This window comes from Bos javanicus, chromosome 2 (genome assembly GCF_032452875.1).
Source record: "Bos javanicus breed banteng chromosome 2, ARS-OSU_banteng_1.0, whole genome shotgun sequence".
Lineage (NCBI taxonomy): Eukaryota > Metazoa > Chordata > Mammalia > Artiodactyla > Bovidae > Bos > Bos javanicus.
In genome coordinates, this window is record NC_083869.1 from 133,963,891 (window position 1) to 133,991,487 (window position 27,597).

The 27,597-nt window shown below is 56.0% G+C and overlaps 1 protein-coding gene across 1 annotated transcript in view; it reads right to left on the reverse strand.

The window, feature by feature from the left end:
* Nucleotides 1-485: 485 nt before the first annotated feature.
* LOC133256463 (paired box protein Pax-7) overlaps nucleotides 486-27,597 on the reverse strand; it is a 67,490-nt gene continuing 40,378 nt past the window's right edge. The window contains exons 5-8 of the mRNA XM_061431303.1: nucleotides 11,759-11,958; nucleotides 4,130-4,295; nucleotides 2,675-2,877; nucleotides 486-551 (exon numbers count right to left, since the gene is read on the reverse strand). Coding sequence (XP_061287287.1) covers nucleotides 486-551; nucleotides 2,675-2,877; nucleotides 4,130-4,295; nucleotides 11,759-11,958 — 635 coding nt within the window. The remainder of the gene's footprint in view (nucleotides 552-2,674; nucleotides 2,878-4,129; nucleotides 4,296-11,758; nucleotides 11,959-27,597) is intronic.

The following is a 27,597-nucleotide window of genomic DNA, read 5'->3' on the forward strand; positions in this document are numbered from 1 at the left end:
GCCCACAGCAACGGGTCAGGCTCTCCCCTTCCCCCCACCGGCCTCCTGCCCAACGTTTCTGGGCCCAGACAACACCTGGAACCTCCTTACCCTTTAATCTCAGTGCTGAACCACGCTCCCCAAGCTAGGGGCCCCTTAATTTGCTAGTCTCTCCTCTGCCCTGTGACGAAAGTGCTGCTTTAGGGGCTAAAGCTCAGCCCACAATGAGACGGGGGCCTGGGGAGAGCAGCGGAGGGGAGCCAGGTGCCCTCACGTGCGGGTCCAGCCCAGTCAGCGTGTCCTGTGCCCCCTTTGTGAAGGGCGCTGGAGGGCCCGCTCAGACTCAGCACCCCTCTTCAGATTCCTCTGATTTGTTTTGTATCACGAGGCTGGGCCTGGGCCCCATTCTCGGGTACGGACATCCTGGGTCTCTGCAGTTATCCCTACCCGGCCAGCTCCAGGTCCTGTCGTGTCTAAACCTGGCTCTGGAAGGTTAGCTTGGCCAGTTAGTCCTCGGCACCAATGAGATGGAGGTGGTGGCCTTGAACCCCAAAGAGGACGGTTAGGCTCCACTGGGAAGACATTCCGGTGGCAGACTGCCTTACCCCTACTAAGTGGGGCCTGAGAGCCTTGGAGCTTCACCCCGGGGACCTCTGGCTTCAGCTGCTTCTGTCCACTGGGCACTCACAACTCTGCGCTAGACCTGGGCTAAGAGCTTTACCTAGGTCATCTCAGTCAGCCTTGCCAACCCTATGAGGTACGAGCTAGCATCACCCCCATTTCATGGATAAGAAACCTGGCCTGTAGAGAGGGGAAGGGACCTGGCGTGCGTGCTCTCTGCACATCCGTTTTCCTGTCCAGGAGATGGGGCTGATGCTAGCTCCTAGCATACGCAAATGATGGAACTGAAATACAATTAGCCCTCATGCACGCTCCGTCGCTCCCAACTCGTTGCAACTTCATGGCCTGTAGTTCGCCAGGCTCCTCTGTCCATTGTCCATGGGGTTATCCCAGCAAGAATCCTGGAGTTGCCACTTCCTCCTGCAGGGGATCTTCCTGACTCAGGGATTGAACCCATGTCTCCAGTGGCTCTTACATTGGTTGGTGGAATCTTTCCCACTGAGTCATCTGGGAAGCCCCAGTAAGCCCTCAGTGACCCACATTAACTGAGACAAATAGAAAAATCCCCCAAACACGCAGAAAATTAAAGGGTATTAAGCAGGGGAAACATTTTAGACCAACGGTGGCTTACTTTTTCTATTCGGGCCAGATGATGTGATCTCTGTGGAAACCACTCAACTATGCCATCATCACAGCACAAAAACAGCCATAACTATGTAAATGAATGGGCATGGCTGTGTTCCAATAAAACTTTATTTACAAAATCAGGTAGTTGGAAGGAAGTGACTTGCAGGGGTGCAGCTGACCTTCTCTTTGGTCCCCTTTTTTCTTTACGTAACAGATTTCTCATGTTACTGTATTGTCCTGGCAATGCTTGCGGGGGGAGGGAGGGAGAGAACTAACGTTTATTTGACCTCTATTTTATCCCACCTCTATGCTGACTGCTTTGACCTGTTAGCATGCTAAAGGCAGAGAAGGCCCTTCTTAGGAGGTTAGCAACTCTTTATTTAATCACTCTTGTTTAATGGGGGATACCCCAAAGCTCGAAGATGCTCACTAGCCTAACTCCCTGAACAGTGGGGCTGGGATCCCACCCCCACTCCAAGCCTCGCCTGTTCTTACAGCTGTTCAGATAAGTTTGCATCACACATATTCTCACCACAGACACGAGAGAGGTGTCTCAGAAGGTGGGAGGCAGGGTAAAATGAATCTTGGATTTAATTCTTTCCCTGTGGATGTCTGAGAGCCTGTTATAGCAACAAAAATGAACTCAACAGTTCTTCCAGTTCGCTCTGATTTCAAGCATCACTGAGTCCTGCTCCCCGGGCTCACCAATAACCACATCAGCTCCAGCCTGTCTTTCCCGCTTCATCTAAAGATGGTCCCACCACTTCTAACAGCTCCATCAGCCATGGAGTGACTTAGCCAGCAGCCAATCACATGTGAGGGAACAGAGTTCCAAGACCCAGTGGGAGCAGAGCTCCCGCACTAGAATCATGCCTCCGCCCCACATCCCTGCCCGACTGATTCTCTCCACCAGTAGGTCATGGTCTTGCCTTTCACTCTTTGGTCACTCCTGGTGACCAAAGGTGGGAGATGGAGCCCAGGATGGAATCTAAGAAGGACTGCTTCTAGAACAAAGCCGCAACCACAGTTCGCATCCCCTAGGAAACAACGCAAGGCTTCCATCAATGCACTGAAAACGCCTGACTGTTATGGTCTGCACAGTCATGAAGCAGGTGATGGGCCAGATTAACAAGCTCTGGGTGGTGACAAGTATGGAAACCTGCGATGGAAACCTTTTCTCTGCAACTGCCCACTGGGTCACCAGACTTGCAGATGACAAACCCAGGGTGAAAGGCTCACAGAACAATGACAAGTGAAGGCCGGAGGAGCCCACCCCCCACCCCTCCTCCCACGCAAACCCTCTCGAGTTGACCAACAGCCAGCGATGTGGGGGAGACCAAGACTTCCTCCCCAAGAGAGAGCCACCTGTGTCCCCCTGAACCCTCGCTGGATGGGCTGGCAAGCCTCTGGCCCCTGGGACCCTGGACAGAGAGGCGGGGCCCCCTACCTGAGGCGACAGGCCGTTGCTGACGGGGTTCATGTGATTGGAGGCGGCCGCCGGGTTCATGAAGCTGTCGGAGTAGCTGGAGAAGCCGTGGCGGGCTCCGTAGGCAGAGCTGGTGTCCGCGGCTGCAGCCGCCGCGGCCAGGCCCCCCTGGTGCATGGTGGACGGCGGGAGCGGCTGGGGTCGGTGCACGGTGCTGCCCCCGTCTGCAGAGACAGCCAGCAGAGGGCCTGAGCCAGCGGCCTGGCCCCAGAAGGCCAAGCAGGGCAGGCACCGCCCGTCTGGAAGGCAGGTCCCCAGCGCCCTTCTCTGGACCTCCATCCAGCAGAGGCGGTGGGGAGGGGGCTGCCTTCTCTCACTACTGGGGATGGGACAGCTGGCTTCTGAGCAGGACACCAGGAACTGGCAGGTCTCGATCGATAACGAGCAACATTCCAGACAACTTCTCAGCACCTACTGCGCACTGGCCCTGTTCTCCGTGATTGGCACATAGTAGGTGCTCAATAAACCTTATCTGGGCTAAAAGTCAGATCTCCTTGAGGACTCTGTCAGTCTGCTTGGGGCTGCTGGATAACATCTGGTGAGCACCAAAATCACCAGTGCTTTCACAAATCCCATCTAAGGGGATGAAGCAAGAATGATTCCCATTTTACAGATGAAGAAACTGAGGCTCAATGGGCCCAGGGCCCGCCCTTGTGCACGGTGATGTGGCTAGGGAGCAGGGGGCCAGGGTTTGAATCGCCACTCTGATCCCAGCTGCTGGGCTGCTCTTCTCTGTCACAGCCTCGCTACGTGGTCTTCCAGCAGACGGGACCTCCACCGTGGGCGATGGTTCAGTTTCTCATCAGGAATCACAAAGAGGCCTCTCTCCCCAGCTTCTAGAACTCCAGCCTGCCAGTCCTCTAAGAGGAAGCCATGGGGCTCCTCCATGAGACAGAAGTCAAGCAGTGGGTTCCTGCTGTGCTGGCGGGGTGGAGTGGAGGGAGCGGGCAGAGGGCAGACCAGGGGGCATGGGCCAGGGAGGAGGGGTGCTACCCTTCTCTACCTACAGGGCCCACCACCGTCGCTTCTGAAATTTAGTAAGATCCAAGAGATTCATGTGACTTTTATAGTTTGAGAAGCTCTGTTAAACGTGCGCATGGAGGCGACCTTGCTCATCTTCACCTGGATGCAGAGGGAAGAGGTTCAAGAGCAGGACACCATCTCTTTTATCTTCACTGTCCACATCAACGCAGACAAACACGGTCATGAAAGAGCAAGGAAAACCACCTCTCTCCCCTCCTCCCACCAAAGAAAACGCTTTTTATTCCTTCTTTGTTGAGGAGGGAAGGAGTGGGTGGGGGCGGGGTGGGGGGAAGATAAATGGGGGGCGGGTGAAGGGGCGGGGCGGGTGAAAGGGCGGGGCGGGTGAAAGGGCGGGGCGGTGAGGGACGTGGCCCGGATGCAGCTGAGACTCACCTTGGGAGATGGTAGTGGTGGGGTAGGTGGAGTCCGGTAGCTGGTAGGGGGGCAGCGTGGGCATGCCAGTGGGCGGGAAGCCACCTGGCAGAAGGTGGTTGAACGCTGCCAGCTGGTTGGCTCCTGCCTGCTTACGCCAGCGGGCACGGCGGTTACTGAACCAGACCTGGGGGACAGAGAGCCGAGCGTTGAGCCCTCAGCCTGGTTTCCGGCAGGGCGCTGAGGCACAGCTAGAACCGGGCCCCTGCGCCATCACCCTGGGTCCAGCCAGTGTCCTCCTCCGAGGACAGCCCCACCGTCCTGCAGCTCAGGACAGTTTGCAAAGCACGTTCATGGGCAGGATCCCATTCTGTCCTCATGACCTCACTACCCAGGGACGAAGTCATTGTTATGATCCCCATTTTACATAGGGGCAAACTGAGCCCCAGAGAGGGGGTGGGGGGCTTGCCCGCATGACAGCGTGGCCCGAGTGACTCTCAGCCCAGTGCTCTTTCCCTGCAGCTGCTCCTGCCCTGAAGGAAGTCAGTGGGTGACCATCCTTGTTCATCCATGTTGCACACTCCTCATCTCCTCCAGGAAGCCCCCAAGGAAGGCCACACATCCAGAACCCACCTGAATGAGACCCACCTGCCAGACTCAGAAGCAAAAGCTTGTTCTGTGTCTGGAGTCTGAGGCCCTGCTTGGCTTACGCTGCACAGGCCCCCTGAGTTAGGAAAGCCCACCACCCCCACCCCCACCCCCACCCCCAAACACAGGGACTGATTGATAACCTAACATCTTTGAGTCTCCCTTTCCTCCGAGCCCTGTGCTAGCGTTTCCTGCATCTGTCCATACGCAGACCCATGAGGCCCTCCTAGTCCCATTGACCCAGGGGGAAACTGAGGCTCCCAGAGGTGGAATCACGTGCCCACGGCCACATGGCTGGTCTGTAATGATGTGAGGTTCAAAGTTCAGTCAGTCTGACTTTCTAGAACTCTCTGGTCTGGATTTGCAACAAGTTCCCTGGGATGGGCCAGTGAAATATGAGAATGAGTGTGCAAAACGGGGCTCCTGAGAGAAGGTGCTTCTCCACCTTTGGACTTTGCACATGCTGTTCCCTCCATCTCAAACACTCTTCCCTGTGCTGGCTCCTTGGCCTGCAGGGCTCGCAGAAACGCCTCCTCCTGCTCCAGCGCGGACTGCCTGCCTCAAAAGCACTTTAGGCCAGTCCCCACCTCCTTTTCTCAGGAGGCCTCCAACTGTGAGCTCCCTTACCCAAACAATAATTGTCTTTATCTGTTTTTCTTGTCTCCCCTCTGGCCCTAAGCCCCACAGGCAGAGGCCAAGCAATCCTGGCCCCCTGCTCACACCTCTGTAGGAATCCTCATTGAATGAATGAATGGATGGTGGGAGGCAGAGGTGACTCTGGTGTGTCTTTGCTGCTGCTGCCCTCCTCCCTCTGCAAGGCCCAGTGGGGAGTCCTCCCCTTCAAGGGTGAAGACCTAGGCCTCCCCTGGCACAGATCACTTGAGACCCTCAAACCTCTAGTCTGTGTCTGCTGACCTGTGGGAGGGGGAGTCTGAACAGGGGTGTCGGGGTGTTTGTGTCCCCTCGGATCATTTGTCTTTTCTCTGAGGCAAGAGATGGAATTTGGTTTTCTGAGCTGGATGAACAGAGCTGCTGGCTCTGACCCGTTTAGGGTTCACAAAGAAAGGAGATGTGGTGGCCAAATAAAGATAAAAAAACTGGCTTCTGCATAAAATGCAGGTCCTGGCTGCTCCCACCTCCCCAGGGCAGAGAGGGCTTCCTCAGGGGCGTCCGGGGCAGATGAACACTGGCCAGGCTGACTGAGGCCCTCTGAACAGCTCTGTTTTAAATCAGCGTTTCCCAAAGGCTGGGGCTCCTACACTCCAAGGTGGAGACACCTCCCCAGAGGCGAGTGACACAGACATTAGATAACCTTGAACCGCTCCCATCTCTTCCGGGCCTGGGGTGTGTGGAAGAGAAGGTCTCAACTGGGTGCTCAACGTCCTTCATGCCTTCCTAATGCTCATCAGGGCCTCCCTGGGAGCTCAGCTGGTAAGAAATCCGCCTGCAATGCAGGAGACCCCAGTTCGATTCCTGGGTTGAGAAGGTCCCCTGGAGAAGGGAAAGGCTACCCACTCCAGTATTCTGGCCTGGGGAATTCCATGGAGTCGCAAAGAGTCAGGCATGACTGAGCAACTTTCACACACACAACATGCATCAACCTCCCTTTTTAAAGCCCAGGGAGGATGCCCCGCCAGGTGATACTTTCCTGGAAACCGTGCCACATTGTCTAGTGTTCCCTGCATGTTTCTGGTTGCCTTCCTTTCATGAGAGGGATGTGTGTGTGCACGCGTGTGCGCTCAGCTGCTCAGTCCTGACTCTTTGCGACCCCATGGACTGTAACCTGACGGGCTCCTCTGTGTGTGTGATTCTCCAAGCACGAAAACTGGAGTGGGTGGCCATTCCCTTCTCCAGGGGACCTTCCCAACCCAGGGATTGAACGCATGTCTCCTGCACTGGCAGGTGGATTCCTTACCACTGTGCCAACTGGGAGGCCCCTGAGAGTGATATGCATGTTTATTTTAAAATACACTGATTTTATTTTTTTTAAGTAAAGGAAGACATGGATATGCAAAAGTGGCCCAAATCCTGAAGACGGTGGAGAATGGTTTATGTTTGGGACGCTCTGCTGTGGTTTTGTTTGTTCAGCGAGGGTCATCTGCAGATAAAGAGGACTCAGCTAAGGCGGGAACGCTCTCCCGCCTTCTCTCCTTGGCCGCCTCGCTCCTGCTTTCCTTACTTCCCTCCTTCCCATCTCCAGCAGCTCCCGGGACTCCCTCTGCGTCAAGCAGGACAGGAAGGACAGGGGGTGAGCAGGACACGGTCCTGGCCCTCAAGCTGCCCTTGGCCTGGCCACATGACAGACACGTCAAAGGACAGATGCTCTTCAGTACAGTCAGCTTAGATGGGCTGGCATTCGAGGTGCCATGAGGAGGGGCTTCCAACTCCTCCCAGAAGCCAGGAGGACTTCCTGGAGGAGAGGACATGCCTTTTGCTTTCCTCTCTCTCCTCTTCTTCCTCACTGTCCTATTTCCACGGGGTTGCCCCCAGCCCAGCAGGCATCTCCATCCTCACAAAGTGTAACGTGGCACAAGAGGAAGGGCTCTGGAGTCTGATCAGTTGCCTGAATTTGAATCCTGCCTCTGCCTCGTAGCTAAGATGGGCAAATTCTGTTATTCCTCTGAGCCTCACTTTCTTTGCTGCTAATAGGCTCAGTTTTAAAGAATCCACCTGCCAGTGCAGAAGCCACAGGAGACCCGGGTTTGACCCCTGGGTTGGGAAGATCCCCTGGAGGAAGGCACAGCAACCCACTCCAGTGTTCTTGCCTGGAGAATCTCCATGGACACAGGAGACTGGCGGGCTACGGCCCGTAGGGTTGCAGAGAGTCAGACATAGCTGAGCGGCCAAGCACACGCACACATGAGAGCCCCTACCCTCTCGGTGGTTCTGGACCTCAAGGCAGCTAACACAGGCAACGTGCTTATTTAGAACAGCATCTCCAACACTTATTTTGCTGGAAAGCCTCCGACGTCTGAACTGGAAGGGCTCTTAGCCAGTACGGACTGCAGGCTTCCTGTTTACAGGTGGAGAAACGGAGGCTCCCAGAGGGACGGTGGTGGACGCAGAGCCCCACCCAGAATCTTTGATCAGGACTGAGCCGTTTGGAAGCAGAGGCTGAGTTTTACTACTCCTTTTTGGTCCTTCTCCCCACATCCTGCCCTGGGAGCAGGGCGCTATAAGAAGAGGCTGATGACTGAGTTGAACGTCTCATCTGGCCCTTCTTCCAATGCAGCCCCGAGGAAAGGAGCACACAGACAGACTCGGGCTTGGGTCCCAGGACAGCCGCTTATTACCTGTGTCTTTAGGAATTCGCTTCTGCTAGTGAAAGGTCAGGTCTCTCATTTGTAAAATGGAGAGACTGAGTGTCCCTGCCTCTTAGGATCACGGTAAGGATGATGAAGATAACGCATATAGGCGTTGAGCGGTGTGCCTGGCACACGAGAAAGGCATCATGAATGTCATCCAGCGTAACGAAAAGATTCAGTTTAAGTTATTAATTAGAGAGTCCCTCCAGTGCCTCCCAAATGGGATTCAGTTCAGAGCTCCCGCCCGCCCACCCCCAAGCAAACAGCAGGGCTCCAAACTGGGACCAGATGAGCTGCACGCAGCCCTGGCCCCTGGATGCTGCTCATCTGGAGGACGGGATGTTCTCCCAGGCCTTGTGGGAGACACCTGGGCTGGCCTTGGGGCCTCTCAGCTCTCAGCCTCTGTTTCTAGAAGAGACACGCAGACTTCGGAATCTCGGAGCTCAGGACGAATCAGACTTGTTTACCTGCAAGGAAGATGTCTGCGAGGTGGGGGTCGGGCCCTCAGATGTTTAGAAATGAAGACTCCTCCGAGGAAAGGAGTCACCGGTCACCAGGCACGTGTCCTGCCTCATGCGCCTTACCCACCCTTCCCGGTGGCGGGGCTTTCTGCAGACTGAGATGGGCATCTCCGCCCAACATTGGGGGTACCATATAACCCCACACAGTGCCCTGCGGGCTTCCGAGGGAGGTGCCTGACCCTCTGCTGGGGGGCAGGGCTGGAGGGGAGGCAGAAGGGGCGACACAGGAGTGCCAGGGCCCTGCCCGACCTGTGCCTACCAGCTTTCTTGCTGATTTGGACGCCAGCCCTGGGACAGCAGGGATTTCTGTCTGCCGGGTCCCTGGTGCCTAGAACAGCGCCTGGCACACAGGAGGTGCCCAGTATGACTGCTAGATGAATAAGCCTGGAGTTTCGAGGGTGGAGCACTGGGCCCACTAAGAATAGGTGACCTTTACTAATCACAGCCCCTGCGCCGGGCACTCCCTGACTGTGTGAGTCTGTTTCCACGTTATCATGTAGTCCTCAGAACGAAGCGGACCCTGTTACCATCATCTCCGTTTTGCAGAGAAGGAAACCAAGGGCGAGGGAGGAAGTGATGGAGCTGGAATTTGCACCAAGGCATCTGAACCACTCTGGCACCTCCCAGTGCCACTGAAATGAGATGACACAGGATTGTCAAATCCTTGAACTACAGGCTCTTAGAATCAGAGGCCAAGACCGCAGAAGTATCCAGCCCTAAAATCGAAGCAGTGCTCAGAGGGCTTCAAGGCCCCTGCCGCCCCGTCCACAGCAGGAACCCTCTCACCGGGGCCTCCCATCCCCCGGACATCGCACTTTGGCTTGAACACTTCTGGTGACAGGGATCTTATCACCCCCCCAAGGCAGCTCTGACTGTCAGTAAGTCGGGATCCTAGAACTTTAAGGAGCCTTCATGCTCATTTAGTTTGGCCCCTTTATTTATGGATGAGAGATTAAGTATCAGGAGAGGAAACTGATCTGTCAAGGGTGATAGAGCTCATCAGAGGCAGAAACCAGTGGGAACCCAGCCTGCGGCTCCTGGTCTCCCCCTCCCCAGCCCCACTCCAGGGCCTCGCAGAGCAACTGCGTCCTCCAAGCCTTCTCTTCTCCAGGCCAAATGCTCTATTATTCCTGTCTTGATTTGGGGGCGGGGGGGTCAGTCTTTGTTCATTCTTTAAAACTCAACATGTATCGATCCCTTTTTTTCTGGGATCAGGCCCAGTTCTCAGGCCACGAGTAGGGGGAGAGCCAGCCCCGCCCTGGAGCACTGAGGGTCTGCAAGGGGAGCAGCACGTGGAGCATGGCTACCTTGGCCCCCGCGCCGGGGATGTGCCTGGGTTCTGCTGCTCCCCCTGTTCTCAGCCCCCCCCCCTCACCCTTGGACCTTGAGTGACACCTGTTTCTGAGTCCCCTGGGCCAATAAAAGCACTGCCCTGACAGCCAGGATGTTTTACAAGGAGCGGTCAGGCTTCAAGGTGGTGGGAAGCAGCCGTGGCCGCCAGACGCGGGAATGAGAAAGCACCCAGGAATGTGCCCAGGAGAACAGCTGCAGGGGGATCAGAGGCGGAGGAGGGAGGCCCGGCCGGCAGCTCGGGTGTCACCCCAAGGGGAGGGGGCTGGGACGAGCCGAGCTGGCTGTGCCGCCCATCCGCGCCCCCTGGGGTCTCCCTGCGTGGCGGCCCAGGGCCTCCCACTCCGGGAGGGGGGCGGGTGGGCAGAGGGAGGTATGCTGGTCCCCGAAGCGCTGAAATGCCCCTTTGCTTCTAGCACTTTGCTGCTTTCAAATGCCAGGCTCGGAGTCCGTTTCTCCTTCCCAGATGGAAAGAGCCTGGGCTTGGCACCCACAGGCCTGAGCTCTGCGCACACATCCCCAGTGCCATATCACTGCTCAGTCTCTGCCTGTGATGAGTGACCACCCTGGCCTGACAAGGGGGTCTGAGGTTCCCTGGGGTCCCGTGGGAGGAGCCCCCAGCCGCTGCCCCAAGGCAGATGCCCAACAGAAGCTCTCGGATCCCTCTTGGATAAGACAGAAGAGCCCCCAGCAAGCAGCTGGGGGCAGCCCCTCGGCAGACTCAGCTCCCCATTCACAGAGGGGCCAGGCCAAGACGGGCTCCCATAGGAGCTGTTCATCAGCCCCCCATTCCTCCTCCGCTCCTCCCCACCCCCCGACCCAGCCAGGCCCCCAGAGACTCTGCCTTAGAGAACTACAGACATCGTGCAATCTGAGAACTCAGCTCGGGGAGAGGAGGCGGGTCCTCCCCCCATCCCCACTGCAGGCCTTGAACCCTAGACAGACGCGGCTCTTCCTGTGCCCCACCTTCAGCAGGCCCACCGATCGGGCACCGGCACTTTGCGGGCGTGGATGTCCACAGGGTGTTCAAAGTCTGCTCACCCTTCCCCAGATGCTTCTAACTGGCCAGGAATACGTGCCCAGGCAGCTTGCATGCTTCCCATAACCGGAAACTCATTACCCACCCTAGGAAGCTAGGTCTGTTCTGGAAAGTTTTGTCCTGAATCTTTCCTCTCCTCCTCAGAGATTTGGAAGTGTTTATTTCCTGAGCTCCCTCTCTTGTGGCTGAACTCATGTCCTTCTTTCCTCTGTCCCTTGCCCTTTCCTCCTCTCTCTCTATCCCTCCTTCCTTCATCTCCCTGAAGTTCTTGTCGGCAAGAGGAGGGAGGCATTCCAAGTCCTCACAGCCCCTCCTGGCTTCCCTGGGGCTGTCCGAGGATTGGTTAGTCAATCGATTAACACTTGCTGCCCGTTTACTCTGTATCAAGTGCTGGGGCATTACTTGTCTACACAGCCCATGGACTACTTGCCACAAAATCCCCACTCCTACTCCAGGGGGCCCACTAAACACCCTGACCCTGGCCACCGCCTCTCTCAATCCCGGTCTCCAGATGACTTGTGTGCTATGGTGCGTGCTTAGTCACTTCAGTCGTGTCTGACTCTTTGTGACCCCATGGACTGTAGCCCACCAGGCTCCTCTGTCCATGGGATTCTCCAGGCAAGAATACAGGAGTGGGTTGCCACTGCCTCCTCCAGGGATCTTCCCCACCCAGGGATCGAACCCATGTCTCCTGCAGCTCCTGCACTGCAGGCGGGTTCTTTTCCACAGAGCTGCCGGGGAAGCCCCTCCAGATGACGCCCGCAGCGCAAAGCCCGGTGCCCCTCACCTGCACGCGCGCCTCGGTCAGCTTGGTCCTCTGCGCCAGCTCCTCTCGGGTGTAGATGTCTGGGTAGTGGGTCCTCTCGAAGGCCTTCTCCAGCTCCTCCAGCTGCTCGGCCGTGAATGTGGTCCGACTGCGGCGCTGCTTACGCTTCAGAGGGAGGTCGGGTTCTGACTCCACGTCTGAGCCCTCGTCCAGACGGTTCCCTATGGCCAAGCAAGAGGGCAGGAGAGGGCGGGGGCCCAGTGAGACGGACAGGAGCTGTGTGCCCACCTCCAGGCCTCCACGGCACTGAGGGTCAGATCCCTCTGAGTACAGGAAGGACGCCCCTCACGGCGCTGTTTATCAGAGGGAAGACTGGGACGCAACCTCCCTGCCCACCCTAGGGGACGGGTTAAATACCTTATGGTCCAGCCATTAAAAACACAAAACCCTGTAGTTGGGCATCTAGGTTCTTACCACTGACACGAAAGTATGTTCATGACATAGGACTCGGGGGATGGTTTCATGATGAAGCACATTTGTCAAAATTCCTAGCACTGAATTCTCCAAAAAGGGGAGAATTTTTCCCATTTATTCACTGTACCTCAATCAACGTGACTTTTAAAAGAAGACAAGGCACAAACCAGCGTGCAGAACCGAAACCCACTTTTGGAGAAAGCATGCGTAGCACATTATGGAACTCTACACTCGACAGGTGAACAAACGCGAACCTTCAGGATGACAGGACTTTTGTTTTCTTTTTGAAATTTGTTTACAGTTTAATATTTTTTAAATGACAATCACTTAGACAATGATGCGATCGCATTTTGGGAAAACCCTGCAGAGACTAAGGAGAGCAGGAAGAAAGGAGAGGACCAAGGAAGCGGGCAGACGCTTGTGCCCGGAGCTGGCAGCCAGGGAGCGTGGATTCCAGGCTTGGTTCTCTCCCAGATGCCCTGAACTCTGACCTTGGGTCTCGGTTCCCCCATTCTTCTCTATGAAAGGTTAAGACTGTGTGACTTCCACACCCAGGCCCTTGCTGGGACATTCCAGGATCACTGAGTGATCTTCCAGGCTGGAGGGGGAGACCCCACCTGGTGATCTTGGTCATGACTATGACTCCCACCCCATCATCCCCAGTGTTTCCACCCTGGAGCCTAGGAGTGGGTGAAGGCCTTTGCTTCCTTTGCAGAGAGAGCTCAGGGGTCTGGGGCCAGCCCACTTCCTGACTCTGGATGGGCTGTCAGGCCAGGTATCTACTCCTTTTCCACGTCTGGGTGAGGAAGGCTGCAAGAAGGGCTTGATCAAGCTCCTCAACTGTCAGAGCTGAACATACCTTGGGGACTGAACTGACTCTCTGCCCACAAAGCTTGGGCCTCTTGCCCATCCCTGATCTGGCAGAAGGAATGCTAGCAAGGGGCTCGCTGGGGCTCTGAAACTGCACCCTCAGGAGTGCCGGGGGACCTAGAGGGAGCAGGGAGAAGGGGGCTGGTGAGAAGAGGAAACCAAGGACGGGAGGAGAGAAAGCAGGCAGGGACGATTCCCCCCTCCCCACGCCTGCGTCTCCCTTTTCCTGCTTCGCTTTCCTCGCCCTCCTTTTCCATCTCCACCTTCAGTGTTCCTGGAAGTATTCTACGTTTTCTCCTTCCCTCTGCGGAGCACCGATGCAGCACCAGCCGCGTGCCACGCACGGACTATGAACGCAAGCTGTGTTCCAGGAGATAGCCTGAGTCGAGCCTCAGAGTGCATGTGCCTGCACTACAGATGGGAGGAACTGAGTCACAGAGAAGTAACTGAAGCGCCCACAGTCTCAGCGAGCGTCCAGATCCCACCCAGGCCCTGCTTCCCTGGTTCCCGTCCCGTTCCTACCCAGTGGCTTCAAAGGCTGGCGACAGGGACAGGTCGAGGCTCCTCCCACAAGGGACAACCTTCTCCCAACCCTGAAAACAGCACAACGCCTAATGCTGCCTCTTAGGTGCCGAGTGAGGGTGAAGGAACAGGCCTGCCGGGCCGGGGGGAGAGCGTGTGCAAAGGGCACGGTGGGTGATGCTGTCGTAGGGCGGCGCCCACGGCTGGCAGGTCTCGGGCAAAGCCCCCTTTCCCCCAGATCTTCTCTCCCCCGTCCTGCTGACGTGGCCATCTTCCCAGGGGGCGCTGGTGGTGAAGAACCCGCCTGCCGATGCAGGAGACATAAGAGACTTGGGTTCGATCCCTGGGTCAGGAAGATGCCCTGGACGAGGATATGGCACCCCCTCCAGCATTCTTGCCTGGAGAATCCCATGGACTGAGGAGCCTGGTGGGCTAGAGTCCAGGGAGTCACGAAGAGTCGGACAGGACTGAAGGGACTTAGCTAACATGGCCAGTGGGAAGTCATCCCTGCTTTTCACTGGCCACCGATGATGATGCCACGCAGCAAGGAACCAACGGCAAGGGAGACGTGCCTTCATCGCTGCCCGTCTCACCCCTAAAGGCAGGGACCTGGGGTGGGTCCAGCCCCTCCCTCTGCCCTCTCCCAGCTGCCCAGCTCCCCATCACCGAGAGGAGGCCTTGACGGGCACAGCTGGCATCTGGGGTGCCTTCCCCAGCATGGCTGGGGCTCAGAGCCAAATACAACTAATCCCAAGGATTCATTTCCTGAAACTCACTGCATAGCTTCAGTTTTCTGACGTTGACAAGGAGAGAGGGCCCTTGGGGCCTCAGAAGGAGGAAGCAGAGGTTGGCAGGAAGGGAGGCCCGCCCACAGACGGGGAATGGGACAACCGACTCTGTCCTCTCCTGGGGACTTTGGGCTCGGACAGCAGCTGAGGCGAGGAGCAGGGTTGCCCAGGCAACGCCTACAGGCAGAGATTGAACTCAGAGCTGTGAGGTCAGACCGGGGAGGAGATGCGAGCCCCAGTCTGATGGCGGAGGCACAGCCCTGTCCTGGGAGAATCTCCAGCCTGATTAAGTCTCAGTTCAGTTTAAAGCAGTGCCATCTAACACAACTTTTCTGTGATGATGGAGATGTTCCAGGTCTGCGCTGTTCCACAGGCAGGATCAGCCGCCTGTGGTTCTGAGCGCTTGAAATGTGTCTAGCACAAGATCTGAGTTTTTCATGTTATTTCCATTTTTCTGCAAACTTGCATCGCCACACAGGGCTGGTGGCCACCCAAAACGACAGAATGTCTTTAGCACCATTGGTCTCTCTTTTTAACAAGGAGAGGACAGGCTTCAAGTTCTTTCTGCCCACACTAGTCTCCGGTAGAATTTAATGACCTCGTTTGTTTTTAGGATATTGGTTTGTATGGGTCCCAGCTGTCTGTGGGCTTCCCAGGTGGCGCCAGTGGTAAAGAACCTGCCCGCCACTGCAGGAGACACAAGAGAGGCAGGTTCCATCCCTGGGTGGGGAAGATCCCCTGGAGGAGGGCATGGCAACCCGCCCCAGTGTTCTTGCCTGGAGAATCCCATGGACAGAGGAGCCTGGCGGGCTATGGTCCATGGGGTTGCAAAGAGTCAGACACGACTGAAGAGACTTAGCGTGCGCACACCTGTTTATAGGATGTGATACGTGTATTCCCTTTACAAGAAGATCAGTTTCCTTGAATTCGGTTTTTAAAGATAACTTTGTACCGAGAAGAATATTCCTTAATAATAGGGCAGGCTGGAATCAAAGTCATGCACGCAATCAGCAAATGACCGATGGGGGATAGGTTCAAGGTGCTTCTGATACCAGAGCTTGCCCAGCCTCAGAGCCTTGCCACCCAATGACTTCGGGCTTTCTAGGTGTCTCATGGAATTCTGCATTTATTTCTCCCCTTGTCTTCCTGTCCTTCCTGCCCCTTATTCAGCATGGATCTGGGAACTCCACAGGCCCAGAGAGACACCTGGGTGGGAACCTAGACCGGGAAAGGCAGAGCAGGCCCCTACAGGTCTCTGTTGACTGAGAAGACCTAGGGGCTTCCCTGGAGCTCCAGGAGTTAGGGCTCCATGCTTCCACTGCAGGGGGTGCGGGTTCGATCCCTGGTCAGGGAACTAAGATCCCACACGGGCAAAATAAGTAAATAAAAAGGAAAGAAACAAAAATACTCACTTTAAAAAAGAGAAAAGAATGGAGGGTCACACTAGGATGCTGTGGTTGTCATAACAACCTTCTGGATGCTGAGTGGGGAGAGCAAGGCTGGAAGATGCAGAGAGAGCTCTAGAGAGTGGGGCTGGGGCCTGTGACTTAGGCCCTGGAAGGGATCTCCCACCTCCTCTTGGCCCTTCTCAGGGGAAGAATCTCCCACCCCATGTTAGGTCTGTCTCATTCTTCTGTGTGCCAGCCTCATGCAGACCTAGGAAGCGGGCACTGTTGGCTCTTCTACAAACAGGGAAATGGAGCTCAGAGGTTCAGTAACTCGAAAGAGGCCGCACCACTGTGCCACACTCATTCCTGGAGAGGGGTGGGGAGGAAGACACACTGGGAGGGGGTCTGCAGGGCCCCCGGGGCAGCTCTGGTCTGGCCCAGAGTCCTTCCTGGGAGGCCTGACACCTGGATTCTGAGGTCTGTCTCCGCCCTCGCTGCATGGCGTTGGGCCCGTTGCCTTCCCTCTCTGGACTCCACTGTCTCAAGGTGAAAATGAGGACAGTGATGCATCCTTGCATTCCTCACTGGGTGCTTTGAGAACAGAATGGAATAACGACTTTCAGAGGAATCTGGAGCCTGTAAAGGGCACGTGAAGGATTGCTATTATTACTGTTAATTACTGATGATGATGTCATGACGATGATGATAGAGAAAAAGGAGCCTCAGGGCACTGCTGCTCACCCAGCAGGGCCCCCAGGGTCAAGTCCTCCCCTGGCGAGCCTTCCTGGGCCCACCCAGGCCAGGCTGGTTTCTCCGCTCATCCTTGGAGCCCTCAGAGCTCCTCGGAGACAGCAGGCTGGCCTGTGCCTGGTGCTCTGGGTCCCACTGGACCGAGAAGAGGGACACAAAGAACTCAGATGCCACCACTTCGCCTGGGTTCCCCGTATGCTGCCCCTCCCCATCCCCACCCCTGGGAACCCTTGAGCCTCTGAGTTAAATTAATCAAAAGGATTAGGTGGACTTGGCCACAGAGAGGCCCTGCTGGCTGGAGCTGAGTCCTCCACGCACACACTGAAAGCCTCTGGGTGCAGACTGGGCCGCCAGCACGGGGCCGGGGACACGTGGGAAGCACGGGCATGGGCTTGCATCCATTAAAGAGGCTGGATTTGGGGGGCGGGCTGCAGGGGAGCGGTCTCCCAGGCAGCTGCGGCTCTTCCTCTCTGGCTCTGAAGCAGCTGTGGGTGGAAAGGCCCCACAGTGGGCGGGACAGAGCCTGGAACGGGTCTGGAGATGACTCCAGGCGAGGGATATCATGAGGGACCCTCTCTCTGGGTTCCCAGATCCTGTCTCACTTAGGGAGGTGGGGAGTCCAATACAGCTCCTCCCTTGGAGCCCTCCCAGTCTTAGGAGGGTGAAACAGCCTCTGTCTCAGGAAACTCCCGATCGGATGGAGGAGGCATCACCCCTGCACTAGCGACTTCCCCGTCTGATGGAGGAGCACTACTTCCAGATGAGCTGGGGCCAACACTGTCGTAAAACAGGGACACAGCTCCGTGGGATTTGAGAGCAGCCTGAGGACAGAAAAAGAGAGGAGAGGCTTCAACAGGTCTGCTCTGGCCAGAGTCCAGCCCAGGCCGGGCTGATGCAAGTGGCCAGAAAACCACTGGGGGCAGCCCTCTGGTTCTCGCCCCAGCCTCTGCCCCTCGTCCGAAGCTCCCTGGCTTTCACAGCCACTGACCGGGAAGGCCTCCGTTATGCCAGTGAGGCCTCACCACCCTTGGGCCTGCCCACACGTCCAGATTCACCCCCCGCTCCCTGTCCGGCTCCCAGCTTCCTAAACGACCCAGCCAGGCTGCCCCACGCCTCCCTGCCTTTGAATTCCAGCCCCCTCTGCTCGCAACGCCTCGCCCTTCGTTGGCGCACTCCTGCTCATCCGGCAGAACACAGCTGGCGGGTGCCCTCCCCCTCAAGTCTTTCTGGGTCCGTGCAGACCAGGCTGGTTTCACTTGCGTCTCATCCTGGAGCTCTCAGAGCTCCTCAGGAGACATCAAGCTGGGCTGTCACTGCGTCTCTTGGTCCCACTGGACCAGGAGATCGAGGAGTGTAGCAGAGACCGGGCCTGGCACCCAGCAGGGGCTCCGCAAAGCCTTCTTAGATGGATAAGGGTTAGCAGAACGATCACAAAGTTCCTTTCAAACTGACACTCTGGACTAGTCACCATTCTCCCCTTCCACATGCACTCCACAGTTTACACGCCCTTTCAATGTTCCAACACGATCTCTCCCGACAGAGGGTCAAGTAGGCGGGATTAGCCCCATTTTACAGATGGTGGGGGGAATCAAGGTCACTGAAGCCGGGAAGACCACCCAGGACTCAGGACTCCCAGCCGAGTGGAAGCCAACTTTGCTATAATTCCCAGGTGATGGAGAATTCCATTTTGGATCATGAAAGCTAAAGCAGCTTCTGCTCCATCCTACCCCGACCTTCAAACTTTCTCTGTTCTCCCGAAAGTCTGGAAACACGATGGTCACAGTTTCAGGACCTACCCATCTCTCAGAAGGCGGGAGGGACCTGGCCACCTCCAAACCAAATCCTTTTCATCCCAGATCTGCGGAAGGCAGCAGGGAGACCCTGAGACTTGGGGTCCTCATCTCAGCTGCCCCCAGCTCAGAGACGCCTTCCCATCCCACTCCGGAGCCCCCACCCCAACCCGCGCAGCCTCCCAGCCCAACCTTTATTACAGTTTAACATAGGCCGGCCCGGAGCCGCGGCAGAGAAATGAATCACATAATAGCTGATATGCGTTTTAATCGAGTAATTCGGGCAGAGCCGAGAGCCGGCGAGTGCGGGCTGGGTGTCCCTGAATACCAAGCAGGCCTGGGCGCAGGCCTCGGAAAATGGAAAAGTCATTTACAGCTCAGCTGGGGGCCGGCGAGCAGGGGCCGTGGCGGGCGTCCTCCCGGTCCCTCCGCGCGAACTGCTCAGCTGTGACCAGCACATGGTGTGCGCAGCTCCTAGGGTCCCTCTGCGGGGTCCAGGCCAGGCAGCTCACAAGGGGCCGGGGGACCGGGGGTGGATGGAGAGGCAGGGATCGGACCCCAAGTTACGCCTCCCTGGAAGCGACCCCCCCATCCACCTCCTCTGCCCACACTGCTCTGGGGTACCCGTCTCAGACTGTTGGGGTCCTTAATGACCCCCTCGCTCTCCCATCACGCCTCCCAGGCAGCCAGCCCAGCACCCAAACTGGGAGATGCAGCATCCTTCTTATCTGCAAGCCCACCCCCACCCCACCGCGGTCCAGCCCCACAGTCTGTCCATCTCTCCCTGGACTCCCACGGTCGTCTCGTGCCCCAGCGACTGCCAGCCTTTGCATAGGCTGTGCCCTCTGCCTGGAGCACCCCCTCATCTTCCTTCTGGCCTGCCCTTTGCAGCACGCCACCAAAGAGGGGCATTGAAAAGCACAGGCCCCGACACAGTTTGCCTGGATTCTGTAGACTTCACATGTGTAAATATGGATAACAATGGGAATTCCCTCCCCCTGGCCCAAGAGCCACTTGCCTTGCTCTGCGGTTTCCCACAGCGCGCACCACAGACAGATGTGCTAAACGTCCCTTTTCATGCCTGTCCCCACCCCCTCCATCATCCTGGTCATCACTCGAGTCCACGTTCCAAGCAGGTGGGCGTTTTCTCCGCTGAATCTCCAGGGCTTGGCATAAAGTGGACACCCGAATATTTGCTGAATGCCTGAACGAGTAAACGAGTGAGTCTGTTAAGGCCACAGTGCCAGGGACAAGTGAGTGCTCTGCGTGCAGGAGCTGCCGTCAGCTTTGGGCCACTCCTCCAGGAAGCCCTCCAGACACAACCTGTCCGTCTGGAGTGCCTGCTTCTGTGCCCTTGTGGCTGGGGCTCAGCCACGCCGTCCACATGGATTCACTTCAGTTCTGCTCTCCCAGAGGCCTCCCGAGGGGACTGAGGCACTGGTGATATGGGGATCCAAATAGGTTCTATCTGACTCCAAGTGAAGTGAAGTCACCCAGTCGTGTCTGACTCTTTGCGACCCCGTGAACTGTAGCCCGCCAGGCTCCTCTGTCCATGGGATTCTTCAGGCAAGAATGCTGGAGTGGGTTGTCATTTCCTTCTCCAGGGGATCTTCCCAACCCAGGGATTGAACCCAGGTCTCCTGCATTGCAGGCAGACGCTTTATCCTCTGAGCCACCAGGGAAGCATCTGACTCCAAATCTCACGCTATTTCTCGGCGACTGACTGATGCCCCGTGTCACTCTGCCAACTCAAAGAGGAGAGGGAGGGGAGGAAAATGTGACAAAACTTTTTCTTCTTTGGGAAGTGTCCATCTAATCCCAGCAAACTACCTTAGAAAACAAAAGAAAACTCTGAACCTTAAGTAGATGATTTGCATTGTAAACAATTGTGTCCGTTGGGGTATTCTCTGATTGCGGTTTCCGTGGTCACAGTAGAGTCCTGTCCTCGGGCACTAGAGGGCGCTCTTCGTACATTCCTGCCAGGAAGGGGCATCTCCAGGAAGAAGGAAGTAGTACTGCTAGAAATAGCAGTGTGTTGTAGTTCCAGAATTCAGAGCCATGTTTTTTCTCATGGTGGATCCAGAGATCCCGCTGCCCTGAATTGTGAAGCACAAATCACGTTTAGAGGAGAAGGTAGAGTTGGTAAAGGGCTGGAGCCGTCTGAGCCAAGGGCACTCAGTCAAGGAAGACTTCCTGGGGACAGAGTTTAAAACCACGTTCACCTCCTTAAGGCAAGAGGATGAGCTGAAGGTAGGTGCTGGGCAGACAACAGAGTTTGCTCTAACAAGGGGGATCGCCAACGGGGCCTCTTCTCACAGAGTGTGGCCGAGGCTGCAGACACTGAGAGAAGGTGGGCAGAATAGAAGCTGTGGGATCAGATGGACCTGGGTTTGAATTCTGGATCTGTCTCCCACCACTATCGATGCTGAATGTGTAATTGACCTTCTAGCCTCATTTTCATCCTTTCTAAAATAGGGGCAGTGATGCGAGTCAGGGAAGAAGGGAAGACAGAAAGCCGTCTGGAGGCTGAGCTCCGGGAGTGTAGGTGACTGAGCTGAGCTGAGCCATCTCTCCTTTCATTCAGACAGAAGCCTGGCAGGTGGGGAGCTGGCCCTGTGGGCTCAGCCCTCAACCTGCTGTGTGACCTTGAATATGTCACTCACACCCCTGGAATCTCTATTTCCCCATCCGCCCACTGGGAGAAAAGCCATCCACCTGCCCCTTAGGGTACGGATGCAGCTGCATAGATGGAAACTTTGAGAAGTACCACAGGGCACCCTTGACGCAGTGATCACAGCCTGCTCCTCCACTAACTCAGGAAAGTTGCTTCACTCCTCTGGGCCACAATTTCCTCCTCTGCAAAATGAGGGAAATCATAGCACAGACCTCACAGAGTCGTCACACACGAAAATTAGTTGAATTACTGCAAGACAAGGCTTACAACACTGCTATGTATACAGTAAGTGCTCAGTATATGTTAGCTATTATTGTTATTGCTATTACTATCGGTGCCTGAGTACAAGAACTTCATCTATCTCAGTAGCCCTTGGAGGTAAGCTCATTTGCCCAGCACCAAGCACAGAGGCAAGGAATGCATGAATGAATGAACCAGTGAATGAATGAATGAACACCTCTCTGTCATTTCTTCCTTATTCTCCTACGGTGGGGGCTTTGCACAAACACGGTCACACGCACAGAGCCCACATCACACCCGTGGGGGCGGGCCATCGCAGACACTCGTGGTGCCCATGGACAGGAGAGGGCGCAAAGGCCTCAGGTGAGCCGTCCAGCTGGGGCACCAACGCTGGCAGGGCTGAAGGGGCCAAGCAGGGCGGCGGGCCCCCAGGAAGCTGATCCGGGGAGGCCCGGGGTGAGGCCTCAAAACCAGCCGAGGGGAAATGGCCGCAGCTGGGGCCCCAGCGAGCCAGATGCAGCCGCCCTGCGTGGCAGGGAGGGAAAGGCAGCTTGGCCACCCGTCCGCGCCCCACAAAGCCACTGTGAAAAGACCATATGCCCAGGGAGCCAAGCCTGCCGGACCCCCCTTCCCCCACCTCCCAGCTCCCCTCTCCCCCTCCTCAAAGCTGCAGCCGCTAGAAAGCCATCACAGGAAGTGGGGTGGAGAACCTGGGGTTTCAGAGCCTGGTTCCCTCCACCAACCCTCCTGCCTCCGGGCTCAGCCCCGAGAAAGGGCGTAAAGCCAGGGCTCGTGGAACCCCAAAGACTGGGCGCTGTGACCACACAGAGCCTCCTACAGCAGGAGTATACAGTAAGTGCTCAGTATTGTCACTGCATGAAGGCCACAGGAGAATAAACACAAAAAGAGCTGCGCGTGTGTGTTTTGGGCTCTGTGCTGTTCCTGTAGCAAGTCGCGTGGTCCCAGAATAGCCCTAAGAGATGAGCATTTCTCTGAGTCCTGTGTTACAGATGGGGAGGCTCAGGCGGAGTTAGAGCGGACTGATGACTGCACCCGGGCAGCTTGCACCCAAGCCCTGTCTTCACCATCGAGGTGACCCTTGTGAGCCTGGCTTTCAGGGTCCTCCCTGTCCTGGCCCAAACGTGCCCCCCCTGCAGGCTGTGGCAAGGCCTTCGTGTCCTGCGGTGACTTGGGATGCTGCTCTCACACTACTTCTTACTGTCTCACTTCCCCTATCCTTCAGGTCTGACTTGAAGCCCACCTAGTCCAGGAAGCCCTCCATGACTACCACACCCTGAGCACCCTCCTGAAATCCCTGTGCCATTCGCCCCCAGTGGCCTTGACTCCTGCTGGGGACAGACAATTAAGTTTCAAGGCCTGTGTTTTGTTTATGAGTATGCCTTATCTTCCAATTTGTAAGGAGTTTATTTGAACTGCTTGAGAATGGGACCTAGGTCTCCTCCATCAAGCTGGGGACACCCCAGAGTAGAGGTTATGCTTCCAGAATAAGACTGGGGGTTTCTTAAAGCTCTAATCTATTGACATATTTCTTCTACTATAACTGGGCATGACCCCAGGGCGGGGTGACTGGGCACACCTCTGTGTTCCTATCTCTCTAGAATGTTCTTTTTTTTTTTTTTTCCTAGAATGTTCTTAATAACAGTATCCAATACAAACTGCACCCGTCAGTTGAACAAAGCCACAGTGGGCCTTGCCATTGCGGGCAAAACAAGGAGAAACGACTCAAGTTTCCCCCGAGTCACAGGTTCTCTCTCAGGACCCTGGACTGATCCCTTTCCCCTCGGGACTCATTTCTTGCTGTCCAACGTCCATCTGACCCCTCCCTCATCTTTCTTTGAATGGGCCTCCCAGAAACCTCTAACGTCATATGGAACATTAAGGGGCACCCGCAGGGTACCCCACAGACCCCCCCAACAAAAGCCAGGGCAATCCGAGTGCACTGCCATGAAAACGAGCAGATTTCTGAGCATCTCACCCCTCTGGAAGAGAACCGCTCTCTTAGAGGCAGACAGGGCTGTGAGCTGATTCTCGGACGCGGGTTTGAAGGTGAACCAGGATTGCTGGGAAAACAAGCTGCACCTTTAACGTTGCTTCATGGAGGCCGGCCTCCCTCCCTGGAGACAGAAAGCTTTACCTGGGGAGCCCGCCTAACAGGACAGACTCCCCCTCCGCGGGCCAGCAGTAGAGGCCCCACTGAGTCCTGTCTCCCTGTCTCACTGCCCCTGGGGGTTCCAGACTAAAATAAAGAGGGTCCCCTATTAAAAGAGGGTGCCACCTCACCCCTGCCACAGGCAGCTGAGACCACGGCCGGAGGAGGTCTTATTACTTTACCCAGAGCAGGGTCCCCAGGGAGCCTGTGAGCTGTTTGGAAAGACAGGGGGCTTCCAGATTGGAACCCTGACCTGTGTGTGGCTGGCTTTGCCTCCAACTTGCTGTGTGACTCTGGCAAGTCCCAACCCCTTTCTGGGCCTCCTTTTGCCCATCCCTGAAAACCAGAGGTCCTCCTGGGTCTCTGAGAGTGAGCCCTAGAAGGGGGGCTGGACGGCATCTGATTTATGCATCACTTCCCACTCCAGAACCCAGTACAACTCCTGGCATACAGTAGGGCTTAGGACATGCATCTGTGGCTAGATGAGAGAATGCTGGTGGTCGAGGGTAGCAAGGAGCTCCGGGGGGACTGGGCTGCTAAGGAGGGGGTGCAGGGTAGGCTACGGGACCCCCCAAGATCATCTGATTCCTGTGGGGGTGGGGAAGGATGGACCTCGTGGCCCTGGGGTGCACATCACATGCTGCCTGGCCAGTGGTCCCGGACCTTTCTTCCTCTCTTAGGGGAGGGGGGTGGGCAGGCTCGGCCCTCCGTACCCCTTCCCGTCCCTGCCCTCCCCTCCCCGCCTCGCCCCCTCCCCTCTCCCCATCCCGTGTCTCAGGCTGGTCGCTGGGCAGCGGGCCTTTCACGGTGCATTCTCCCGCTGCCCCTCCCCAGCCTCGCTCCCCGGCAACCTCATCCTGTTGTGCCCCCATCAATCTATGGCAGCCCGGCCCCTCCAGCTGGCCTGGCTGGGCCGTTCCCAGGCAAAGTAGGTCCACAGTGGAAGGTGGTGGAAAAATGTGGACAAATTTCTGATTTGCAACACTCTGGGAAAGAGTTTATTGCTATTGTTTGAGGACGAATGTATAAATAAAGCAAGGCGAAGATTGCAGGGGGAGGCTGATGAAAGGCAGAAAACGAGAAATTTTATGGCCATAAGGAGCGCACTCTGATGGTGATTTCTGAGGCACCAGACCATGGCAGTTACTTAGCCAAATGATCGCTGTGAAGCTGGGCAAGGGGCTTATTTCTTAATTACTGTTACGTATCATGTCAGGCGGACGCCCCAGCCCGGGAAAACTTGGCCTTGAAGCAGACACCCGCTCGGAGCCGGGTCCCGGGGTTGGGAGCTGCTGGGTCCGTGGGAGGATATCACTCGCCCCCTCGAGGGCAAGGGGCTTCCCAGGACCTGATGCCCTCTCTCTGTCCAGGCTCCTGCACCCAGACAGTAAATCATCCACTCGACACATAGGGGTCAAACACAAGTAGGTTCTGAACCAGCTCGGGGTGACACAGCAGAGGATGAAATGGACGAGATGTCCAGTTACAGAAGATATCAGCAAAAAGCGGCTGGGGCTCATTTGGGGCTCCTCCCGCAAAATGAGTCAGCAGGCAGGACAGCAGAGGGGAGGAGGCAGGCGGCGGGGCTGGAAGGCGGTGGAGGGGGAAGAGCGATGGCTCGGCTGTACCACCTGGGCCAGGTACCTCTGTGAGCCTGTGTCTTTCCCTGAGAAAAGAGGGGGCAGGACGAATTTCCCTCCTTTTGGTCTCCCTCATGGTTCTGAGATCCTGGGATGCTGTGATTCCATTATTTTTAGAGTTGGTGGGGTTGGTTTTTTTCAAAAGTGAACAGCATCTGTCCTGTGAAGCACTCTAGTCTCTTTCTGGCGGTTCGCGTCAGTCACGTGACGCAGTAACAGAAGGAGCAGGGGAGTTACGGTGTACTCAGGGTCTGCTCCGGGAGTTACGGTGTACTCAGGGTCTGCTCCGTGCCAAGAAGTCAACACGCGTTGCGTCCTCGCGTGAAGTGCTCAGTCATCTCTTGGAGCTGGTGCTCCTTGCTGAACGCTCAGAAAAGGCGAAGACCTGCTCGGATACTAAGTGGCAAAGCCGCCCTTCAGCCCAGGTGGGTCCCACACCAAAGCTAACGAATGCATTTTAAGTAAACCAAACTGCCTCGCCAGCAGCTCCTACAAGGGTGGTTCTCAAGCTTTAGGGCATCAGAATCCTCGGGAAGTGAAACTTGCTCAGTCACGTCCGACTCTTTGAGACCCCACAGACTATGCAGTCCATGGAATTCTCCAGGCCAGAATACTGGAGTGGGTAGCCTTTCCCTTCTCCAGGGGATCTTCCCAACCCAAGTATCAAACCTAGGTCTCCCCCATTGCAGGTGGATTCTTTACCAGCTGAGCCACCAGGGAAGCCCAAGAATATTGCAGTGGGCAGCCTATCCCTTCTCCAGCGGATCTTCCCGACCCAGGAATCAAACCAGGGTCTCCTGCATGGCAGGCAGATTCTTTACCAACTGGGTTATCGGGGGCTCAGATATGAAACAGAGATTGCTGGGTCGCCCAGGGGAGTTTCTGATTCAGTAGGTGGAGCCTAAGAAGCTGCATTTCCAACAGGTTCCCTGGGGAAGCCACCTCTGCTGCTGGGGGCCATGCTTTGAGAACCATTGCTCCACAGAAATTTAGAGAAAAGTAGCAACAGCTAACAAACAAAAACCACACTGCTCCAGGGGAATGGAAAAGCATACAAGTCTTCTTACTGTTATCAGAATGGAAGTAGCCAGGCTGAAAGAGACCGCAGCCTCTCATGGCACCAAAACCCTAGATCTTTTCCAGAATGATGAGGGAGAAGACGGTCAGCCCGAAGAGGACCAGCCAGGGGGTCGGCTCAGCAGATGAACTTTCTTCTCTGTGGTCCGGCAACCTGCCTTGGTGGCTGGGTCATCCATCAGACCCCGGACAGACCACCGGCATGCCTGGAACCCTACACAGGGTCCTGCCTGTCCCGGCTCCACCCCAGCCTCTTCCCACTCCTTCTATCTACCCTGTCCCCCTTCCTAAGCTCCCTTCCTTCTCCCACCATCTCTCCTTTCACCATCAGCAATCGGGTGGGCACTGTTCCTAGTAGGGGAAAGACCTGCCGCCCACCCAAACAGCGACTTTAAAAGGTTTTCAAAGTCAGGGACCCTCCCCACACCTGCCTCCTCCCTGGCCCACCTTCCAGCCTCCCAGCTTGAATTATCTGGAGAGTCATTATTTATTTCCGCTCCAGAATAACAAGGATATTTCTCTGTTTTGTTCACTGCTTTAATTCCCAATGCCCAGAAGAGACCCTGGCCCATTCAAAAAGCTCAACACAGATTTGTTGAATGAATGAATTTATGGAACGAATGCACAGCCCTCTCCAATATGCTCAGATCTCTGCTATGACTTGGAACGCTCCGACAGATGCCAACGAAGGCTTGCTCTTCAGGCCAACGTGCTCATTGGTGACTATGATGACATTGGTGACTATGACAATGATCTCATTAGAGATGTATTTATGCATCGTCAGACACCTGGCACCACGCTGAAAGCCCCAGCTAGCCAGCTGAACAGTTCCAAGAGGTCTGGAGGATCGCTGCTCTGTAAACCAACACACAGGTACTCCATTGAACCCCTTCATCCACATCCAGATGTCTGGTCCACTCAGGGGCGGCCCAGATGCTAACGCACCATCTGAACGATGCTCACAAAACAGCCTCCGAGGCTGCCACCGAACCCCTTGGCCACCCTGGACTGCGAGAGTCTTCCTGCGAAGCATCAGACACCTTTGGAAATGTGTGGCTGGAGGAGCCTGTTTTTAAAGGAGTTAAAATCCAATTTGATCCTGCTGCTTACGCCTTTTCTAGTTTGATGTGTTTTTGATAAAAAAAAATTTTTTTGATCAATAAAAATAAAATCTGTTACTTGCACCCTGGGACAATTATTGCTCTGGGCTCAGTTTGCTGAGTCTTGATAGAATAAATAATGTTATTTTCCCCAAACGTGGCCAGCCACAGGTTAGGTCCATTAAACCAGCAGAGAGGGAGTGGAATCTGAAAACACACTGGTTCTCAGAGGGCTTTGCCCACCCGAAACCATGCTTCGAGGAAGTGGTAAAGGGTTGGGCTTCCCAGCTTCCCAGCTCTGGGGAGCGACTGGGGATAAATCTCTGTGAGGGGGAAGCAGCGATAACAGGCCCTCGCGATGGTCTTACCTGGCCAAG